The following is a 10,149-nucleotide window of genomic DNA, read 5'->3' as shown; positions in this document are numbered from 1 at the left end:
CTTTGCAAGCCCCCAAAGCCCTCAGATTTACTGAGCTAGCAGGAACTTCTGAAAATCTGAATGGATTTTTCAGTTTGGTCCCAAGAAGTAGAGTTGTGGAAAGACAGCTTATTCTTTTTACCTCAGGTTTTGGAAGAGGTTTGTGTTTGGAAATATATTACAAGGTTGGTTTGGAGAGGAAGAAAAAAAGGAATAGTGAGAATAATCTTACCTCACAATTAATTCAAGTCAGTCTGGGTACAGGTTATATCTACTGATCACCATAGTGTTTTATTAAGGGAAAATATGTTATTGCTCACTAAAGGTAGATGTGACTTATATAGCATCTTTCACAATCAACATTCTGTGTGAGAACTGTTGCCAGATTCTCTTGACCCTACTTTACTTCTCCTACTTTACATATTCCTGCCATGTGTTTATAATAAAGTTGTGAAAAGTAAAATTCATACAGTGCTTAACAGAACAGTAGATCACTGTGTTCTGACCACATATACTGGACTACATGCTTGATATTTTTTGCTCAATTTTGTAATAAGTACAAAAAACAAGCACAACCAATACTTCTAAAAAAATTTCAAGTATAACTTTGCAACTAATGATCTCTGCCATTGGTAATATCCAGAAATTTGGCAAAAATGATTTCCAAGTGTCACTGACTTATAAATAGAAACATTCAAAAACTAGAAGAATAAATCTTGAACAGATTGGCAAGTTACTAATTTAACTGGCAAAGCATAAACATGGCAGTATATTAATACTTTGAATTTCAGTATTACTGGATGCATATCTTACAGCAATGAGTGAAATAGTGAGAGTAGCTCCCCTCTTGTTTAGGAATGAAAGTTCCTGCTCAGAAAGATGGAGGCAATGGGAATATTTGTTTAATGACTGGCAGTCTTGCTATTTTCTGTAAAATCCAGTTTCCTTCATTTTCCATAAATTCTGGGAAGTGTCTGATGTACAATTTCCCCACTGCATACTCTTTCCCCCAACCTCCCCAGTAGTCCACGAAGGAGAGCTGCACAGACTCTTAATTCTGATATTAGAGAGACAAGGTGGATGAGATATCTTTAATTGAACCAACTTCTGTTTGGTGAGAGACACAAGCTTTTGAGCTTACAAGGAGCTCTTCTTCAGGTCTGGGAAACTTAATCAGAGTGTCACAGTTAAATATAAGGTGGAACAGATTGTTTAGCATAAATAGTTAACATGCATTTCAAGGGACTATTGAAAGGTTAACTATTTATGCTAAACAATCTGTTCCACCTTATATTTAACTGTGATACTCTGATTAAGGCCTGGTCTGCACTACAGTTAGGTTGACATAAGCTACCTTGCGTTGACCTAACTCTAAGTGTTTACTACACTAAAATGTAGCTCCCACTGATGTTACTCACCCACTACATCACAGCAGCATCGATCCCTGGTAAGTGTAGATATGGCATCAATAACTGCACCTCCATGAGAGGCATAGAGCTTAGGCCAATGTAGTTAGGTTGATGCAGTGTCAGTGTAGTCACTGCGTTGCTTACATCGACTGTTGCTGCCTTTCAGAAGCTGTGCCACAACGTCCCACAGTGACAGTTAAATCGGTGCAAGGGCTCCTGGTGAGGACATGCACCGCCAACACAAGAAGAGTAGTGTGGACATGCAAAAGTGATTTAATTACTGCAGTGGCTGTACTTCAACATAATTTAGGTTGACTTGCCTTCATTTTGTAGTGTAGACTTTCCCTAAGTTTTCCAGATCTGAAGAAGAGCTCTGTGTAGCTCAAAAGTTTGTCTCTCTCTCACCAACAGACGTTGTTCCAATAAAAGATATTACCTCCTCTCTGTAATATCCTGGGACTGACATGGGTACAATGCATATTTCTAATATGTTAATACTTACCAGAAGTAGGTTGAAGCCAGCACACCAGTTTCTGGTTGTCTTGTGTTTAGACAACCAGAAACTTTTGTATGTCCTCTTCAGTTCCCTCAATGGGGTCTAATATGTTTCCAAGGACTGATTTGGGATTTGATTAAGGGCCAGTATTGTCATTGGTCTTAACATTCTGATCAGAGAAAGTGGAACAGACCTGGCTGATTCTAAAGACAGAGTGTATAGAGAAACATGAATGTACACTTCATTTTTATAACTGAAATTATTTTGCATGTCTAACTTTATAATTTTGTGGGCTTCAGTTTTCTTCATTTTGTGCACGTTTGAAGAATATTTATTTTTTACTGTATGTGTGAGGAATTGGGAAGGGAAATTAACATTAAAAACAGTACAGCTGGCAAAGTCTCTCTCATCTTCATGATTGTTTAATTGGGGGAAGCTAGAGAGTCAGTATTTACCTTTGGAATCGGAATACTACTGCATTTTAATGCGATCTTTTAAATTGTTCTTTTAGAATAAACCTACTTTCCCATCCTTTTTAGCGGTCAGAACTAGAACAGATTAGTGCACGTAGACCAAGGATATTAACTAAACAAATATGAATTATGAATGCTTGGCAAGCCTGTCCAGTGAGCCAAAGGAATGTTCTAACCCCTCTTTGTTTCTTAATGTTGTATGAATTTCTTCCTCTTTAAGTAATAGATAATGAACCAATCAATGCCATCATGCATATCGACAGACTGAAATTACTGCTGTATTTGACAGCATTGATTCCTATTGATTTTCCATTTAGGAATGAAAATTGGCCACTATGTCTTTTTCTTGAAAGGACAGTCTCTTAGGAGATCCATCATTCATAGAAACAATTGCCATACAAGACAAATTCACAGGGAAAATAATGGGACAAGAGAAGTTGTCCAGTACTTCAGAGCTTACTTAGAAAGCTTCTAGAAAAGACGTCTATTGTGGTGATGCTAACAGTGACCTCACTGGCTCTGTCCTGTAACTGGAATGTTTATCTCTGAGTGTGCCAGCAAGGCAGAAATCAAACATCCTTTTTAGCAGAGCCTTGTAACAGAAGTGGCCTTGAGGGCTGTTGGGAGAAGGTAACTCTCCCAACTTACCAAGCTGTAGAGCTGATGCAATAATGAAAAGTGACTTAACGTATCTGGGAAGATAACCAGCACAGTTTACATGAGTTTGCTTTACCCGCACCTTTAGAGCGGCACCATTTTATGAGTAACCTATTTGCTGCTACACTGTAAGTCGTACATTTCCAGGTCCTGATTATTCATAGGGAAGAGGTGTGGGGATTTCAAGCCTATTGCTTTCCCAACACAACTTAAGTTTAGAACTCGAGAAGGAGCTCCAGGGACTAACCCTGTCTAACCAAAATCATGTGTTTCACTTGGGCAGTGAAATACAGAATATTTCAGCTGTGTGTAGAGAGATGTCTGAGCTCCATTACATGTCTGAATAACATTAAAAAAGGGGGAAGCATGATATGGGTAATCATTAGTAACATTTGGATTGTGGTAATGCCTCCAGACCTAGTAAAGGATTTGGGGCCCATTGTTCTTGGCACTGTCTCTATGTATATTCATGAATGCACACAAGAAAACAGTCATCCCTACTCCAAAAGAGCTTACAATCTAAGATTATATTGTACTAACAAAGGCCTGTTCTCTAGAGTAATACATGTAATTTTCAATCTTGTTACGTAGTCATGGGAAGTGGGAAAAGTAAAATAAAGTCCAATTTTTTTGGTATGGACAAAATGAGAACACAGCCTCCGCTCAGGATGAGCCAGACGCTGCCTCGTCATATTCCCGTGTAGTTTGCCTGCATGTTCATCTTCTCAGGAACTGATGGTTGAGTTAAAACAGCAGCTTTAATGAGAGCCAGTTAGTTTACTACTACTATTAATTCTCTCCAGGCTTGAACATGTTTTCTCTCCAATTGACGCCAATCCTTTTATAATAAAGGAATATTTCCATTGGAAATACCATTGAAAACATAGTGACTTAAATTGAACTAAATTTAAAAAATGTGTCAAAACTAAATGATTTGACTGTTTTGATACTTTTCTCCACGGTTTTTTGGCTGAAAATAGTTGTTGAATTAGCAAATAGTTTTGGTCAACACAAAATTGTATTTTTCAGCAAATAAACTGTTAGCCTGAAATATTTTGCCTAGCTCTGCTATGGAGTAACGGGACACTTTTATTTTACCACATTGAATTCTTGTATAAAGTCTTATACATTTTCCACGGGGCCAAAACCTATAATGTTAAAATTAACAGCTCTGTTTTAGAAACTTTGGACTTAGGTTAAAATAGTATTTTCCTCAGTGAGGATGTTGGTATAAATGGAGTCAAGTATCAGAGGGGTAGCCGTTGTTAGTCTGGATCTGTAAAAAGCAACAAAGAGTCCTGTGGCACCTTATAGACTAACAGACGTATTGGAGCATACTGGAGTGAATACCCACTTCATCAGACACAGGACTCTTTGTTGCTTGGTATAAATGGAGTACAGTAGCAAATAAGATTATTACTCAGGACAAGATTGAAATGCATTGGTAGACCTGTGTGGAGAAACTTTCCCAGCATCTGCATGCATTTAATTTTTCATGAATCACTTCTGTATTCATTTTTCACATTCATGAAAATGGACCTCACTTACATATTGGTGCGGGAAAGAAATGTGGGCATCAAAGGCATGAAATTAGCAATGGACTGACAGAGACACCACTGAAAGTCATTTGTGGGAAGAAAATCAGTGTGGATTAAAGCAATTTATGTGAAAACAATGCACATTTTTACAGAAGAGTTCTAGCCTCAGTCTATAAATGGCCACTTGTGTAGGAAGGTCTTGTATGTAGTTTACATTGATGGAAAGAGAGATCCTGAAGTTACTGCCAAGCCTACCTCGGACTCAGCAGATGGAAGAATTGTTGCTAGAGCCGTACCTGAAGAAAGTTAAGTAAGAACGGTACTGTACTGTGGATCTAGTTACTTCAGATTTACAAGGCAGAGTTTAACTAATTTGTATCATTGATTGTATAAATAATATAGACCTCTCAAACGTATTTCAGTGGACTTTTTTAAAATAAATGTTTCATCTGAAGTCTGGTGTTCATTATAGCATCGTGCTAGTAATAATATAACTAAGGAATAGATTTCTAAATTACAGTTGGAGTCAAATTTTTCACGATTAAATGAAATTTTCCGCTCAGATTAACAGAGTGGGGGTTTAGGAAGGATGGCTTAAAAAAAATCAGTGTGGCTGATTTTAAGTTACTGCTTGTGCAATAAAACATGCTATTCAACTTTTAATACAAGTTCCAGTTCATTAGTTTTTAAATTAGCCTGGATTTCAAACTTCAGGCTTGTCATGTATGTATCTTGAATGAGTAATCCTTGCTTTGTAATTTCAAAGATGATGATGGGAGTCCCATTGAAAGTCAATTAGAGTAGAGTGCCTAGCACCCAAGGGTGCCTTTCAAAACAGGTAGGTTTTCAAACAAGACAAACTTTCAGATGTTTGGGAGTGAAAAAAGAGCAAAGCGCTATCTTCAGAATCAGGAGGACTTCTCCCATTTTCACAGGCAGGATGAGGCTGTGGGAAGCTGTCATAAGCCAGTCTACATAGCAAGAGTTGGCAATTTTAACACACACAAAAATCCTTAATTTAAATAAGGGGCGCTGACTGAAACATACCCAAACACACAGGAACCTGGGAATCAACCTACCCACCACAAATAAAAGGCCTGTGCTATCCATGCCCAAATTTGAACCTTGTAGTTCCAGGCATATTAGGTATTTCTAACTCAATGCTGAAACCAGTAAGCTCCTCCTTGCTTGCTGACTTACAACAAAAGCTACCAAAAAGAAGCCCTAAATTACTTTCACTGTGCTTAAGTATTGTGCCTTTCAAAACCTCAGTTTTCCCCAGCTATAACATGACTGATGATACTGACAGCTTTTGCGATTCAGTGCTGAAAAATGCTCTGTAAAAGCTATGCATTAACACACAGGGCGCTGCCCAATGAAGGATTTCTTTTAACAACTCACTGTATGGGGTGCAGAAGCTGACGCCAACAGCACGTGCAACATGGGCTGGTCCCTAGGACATTTAACATGCTTTGCGAACATGAAAGCATAATGAATGTAACAAAACAGAAAGAGGTTATTTGGCCCAGCATAGTTGCCCTTTTTGGTTTAGCTAGTGCACGAAGCTACACTGCTGCTTGACCTAATTTATGCTCTTTGTAGCTTATAACAACAATCTTTTGGTAAACTGAAGCTGCAGTATTAGTGCTGACTAGAGTGATTTACCAAAAAAAAAAAAAATCCAATTGTTGCAATGTAAATTATTCCTCTGTGTAAACGACCCACCAACCACATCACTAGCATAAAAGTGTATTCACCTCATTAAAGCAGATATCAGTGCCTCTTTTGCAAGTGTCTTGTGTTCGTGGTTTTATATTGCTGAATCTGACTCGTTTGCCATTCTCTGTGTGTGTGCGGGGGGGTGGGGGGCGGCTCCCCTTCTCCCACATCATCCCTTGTGGTTTGCTGCCCCTCTTCCGCCCCCCCCCCCCATTTGAATGATGTCATCGCTCCCATCACATGTTATCTGGCCTAGATTGTAAACTCTGTGGGGCAGTGCTCCAGTCTTTTTCTGTCGGCAAAGCACCATACACACTGATGCTGTCTAGATAACATCCATAGGCTAATTTGTCTAGTCCCACGACAATGTTTACGCCACTGCCTTGCCATTGCCTCCGCTGAAATCAAGCCTCAAGTGCCTCTTTTGGTTAGTGCAACAGCTTTCCTCTGTGCCCTCCTCAAGTCCCAGCACTCTGGACTGTGCATGCTGCTGCTCACTTTGCGTTACACGTGCATAAGTGTGACCACATAACCCGTCCTTCTCAGACAACGTCACTAGCTTCCGATTCATTTTCAACGTCTAGCCAGAATGTCTCCTCTTGTTTTTAAAAACCTGCTATGATCAGTCCCCTGCTTTTCACCAACCCAGACTATTGCCTCTCCAGCCACACGCCCCACCACTGGTTTAGCACAGCCCTTTGGCACAGTCTCCCTGTAGCGTTCCACTTTGTCAAACCTGCTCTTGGTTTTAAGCTCGCTTGTGAAAAACCCCTTTTCGCCCTTGCTTAGGCTGCTTCATTTCTCATTCCATTCTCCCCCCGCCCCATTCTATATGAAGCCTATAATTGTATTTGTTAAGGTGCTTGGGAAGCGTTTGTCATATAAATGAAAACTTCTGATGGCTTCTACCTAGTACCACGATGGACAGTCCTCGCCCACTCAGCATTTGGCACTGGCGCTATGTACTTATAGTCACTAATACCATGCTGGATGTCAGGAGAAATGTCCAATGGCACTTGAAAAAACAAGACCTTAGAGGTCATGTCCAGTAAAGAAACTTCAACTCGCCTTATTTAAAGCATAAAATTATTTACGGTAAGTCTTAACATAACATACATCTTATCAGGGACGGCAAAATGTACCTACAGGTTTGAAAGCATAGCTGGAGATAGCTCCAGGAAGGCAGCACCTTGATACCTTTTCAAGGCACTGAGGCAGAAACATGCATCTTATGGGCCTGCCCTTGCAACGTTTACTGTTTAACCGAATTCAGTAAGAGTACTTGCTTGAGCTTGGGGTGCTGGGAGTCTTCATCTGATTTGGATATATACTGGTTCATATTACTTGCCTGCACTGCAAAACCACAGTGTCACCAAGGGTATTACAAAGTGTGAAAAGGTCGCACACGCCTACAGGAGAGGTGGCCAGCATGCAGCCCACGAAGTTAGGCGTCACCATAGCGAGCACTGGCTATCTTTCATATAAAGGAATAGCCCGTCATGGAGGCTACAGGTGTCAGCTTGCAGCACTCCATCAGAGCCAAATAAGAGCCTGGACGGGTCAAGGAGCTTTGCATGATGCCATTAGTAGTTTCTATGGGCCAAGCCTCTGTAGGAAAGACGAGGTTCACCATATATTTCTGATTGACTATGGCCCTTGGATTGCTGGCACATTTCCAATGCAGCCCTCGGGTGGATAAAGTTTGGGCATCTCTGCCCCCCCAAAGCAATGTGCAGTGTTGTAAGCAATAGAGGCATGAAACCAACAAAGGCCGTTCACAATACCAGAATCAGTACCTGGCTGTGTTTGCTTTTCTTCCCTGGCTGATCGAAAATCAACCCTGGCCTTAAATGAGAAATAGGAGTGGGGAGTGGTTCTTTAAATCTCATTATTATGGACCAAATTCTGCCACCTCCAGTCCTTTTGAGTAGTAATTTACTCCACACATAGCCCTATTAAATCCACAAGGGATTGTTTGCAGAGTAAAACACTACCCAATATAATCTGTGACAGAACTTGGTCCCATGTAATCATGTTTGTAAATGCTTTAAAAAATCAGCTACCAGGATTGTCTAGTGGCCTGTTTGATGTTGCTGATACTGCAGCTTGTTATGCTGCTACCAAAAGAGCACCGGGGCCTTACATGTGATGATATTAACCCTTTAATCCTTAATGAAAACAAGCCATTTGTCTATGAGATTATTTTGAGAAGCCATTTCTAAATGAGACAACTGTCAACCTGGTTACCAAAGAACGCGTTTAGAGCAACACAAAAGTTGTATGCAAAAAGCTACCATGTAGTTTTAAAGCAGGAAAAAAATTTATTTATAAAAAGTCTTATTTAATTTACCGCCAAGTCTATTGTTGAATACAGTGAGTTAGAACACTAACAGCCCATGCTTTTATACAGACTAGGCAAAGCATGAACATCAACAAAAATTAACTCTCCCAAAATTTGCTCTATGGTATGAGCCACAACAGTGTTAAAGTGGAACAGTAATGAAAGCAACACAAGAGTTAGGAAGCACAGTTGCTTAAAGAGTAAAAGAAGTATTTATTTTGATGTCTCAGAATAATAAGAAAGTTAGAAATGGCAGAAATTCCTCTGTAGATTAGTCCATAGAAATCATTGTCTCATGGGGCTTTGGAAAAGTCCTGTCTGGTGGCTAATGTACTAGGGCATGATGAGATACATTACAGAGCCCCCAGGCCAGTAACTTCTGAAGACAGCCTAAAATGTAGGAACAAAAATGAGGAGAAAAAGAAAACAAAAAGAAAAAAAAATCTTCTCACCATTAAAAAAATTACACTTGAGTACAACCAGCATAGAACAGCATTTCAATGCAGGCAAGTTTTCTCACATTTTTTTACTTCAGTTATTAAAACAGTTACAATAGTCCAGAACAATTTTACAGCAGTTTTCTAGAGCTGTTAAATATCTGAGGTACCATGACATTTGTTCCAGTTTTTCCTTCATTATATACAAACAGCCCCGCCTCCCCATTTTGATAAGTGAAAACTGTAACAACGACAGTTCTACAAATGGTTACAGTGACAAAACTTAGCGCAAAGGTACGAAGGTGGAGAAAAGCCTATAAAATACAGAAATGACAAAGAATACTGAAATAGTACTTAGCCCTATACAATAACAACACACTTTTAAATACCATGGTTTAAAAAGTATTGCATTTGCATTCTGTGTTTTTAGTTTATATTAAAATGCACTGAATACAGTTCAATTCGTTAAAGCTTTGTGTCCAAGGAGTGCAAAGTGGATGAACATGGCAGGCTAATGGGATTCTAAATTTTGAAGTTGTGAGGAAAACAATATTGCATTACTGAGCCAGTGCTATGCAACGTAAATTAAAAATAAGGTGAATGGACAAACAGAAAATGCAATTAAAAACTAGTTCCAACAGCTAGCAACCAGCTAATACATCTCCCAGCTACTTTCAGTTTGCTTGCAATTATTTTTCCTTTCATAGTAAACTTGTGTGTAATTATGTTTGCTGGCTGGCATCCAATCAATGTGACAACCTTCAAATAACATTTGATATGAAATAGCTTGTACGTGTAGTTAATATTTAAATGCCTGTTTTCTAACCATAACTTACACTGTGAAATGAGTTGCCAAGCTTTTAAACTGGAATGTATTTAGGATTTGTACAGTAACCTTAGTAAACCTTAGCCAATGGATGCTGGCCAAGAAGGCCATATGACCCTGCTCCCATGAAAAAGTCAATGGGTGTTTTATTATTGACTTCAGCTGGAGGATGATCTGGGCCCTAAATTACATGGGGTATATTTTCAGCCAGGCTGATGCCTGGCTGTGGGAGTGTATCTTTGGGCCTGCAAAACAAACTGTGGGCACAAATCTG

General features: G+C 39.4%; 1 protein-coding gene across 2 annotated transcripts in view; it reads right to left on the bottom strand.

The window, feature by feature from the left end:
- Positions 1-10,149, bottom strand: part of LOC112107002 (poly(rC)-binding protein 3-like) — a 457,963-nt gene that overhangs the window by 4,793 nt on the left and 443,021 nt on the right. Inside the window, exon 14 of one of the 2 annotated variants that reach the window (XM_024200517.2) lies at positions 8,617-9,002. The exons of the other annotated variant lie outside the window; for it this stretch is intronic. Coding sequence (XP_024056285.1) covers positions 8,966-9,002 — 37 coding nt within the window. The 3' untranslated portion in view covers positions 8,617-8,965. Of the gene's footprint in view, positions 1-8,616; positions 9,003-10,149 lie in introns of those variants that run through there. 2 annotated transcript variants of the gene reach the window in all.

This window comes from Terrapene carolina, unplaced genomic scaffold (genome assembly GCF_002925995.2).
Source record: "Terrapene carolina triunguis isolate 2854851 unplaced genomic scaffold, T_m_triunguis-2.0 Scaffold183, whole genome shotgun sequence".
Classification (NCBI taxonomy): domain Eukaryota; kingdom Metazoa; phylum Chordata; order Testudines; family Emydidae; genus Terrapene; species Terrapene triunguis.
The sequence above is the reverse complement of the archived record's forward strand: the minus strand, read 5'-3'. Positions and strand labels throughout refer to the sequence as shown.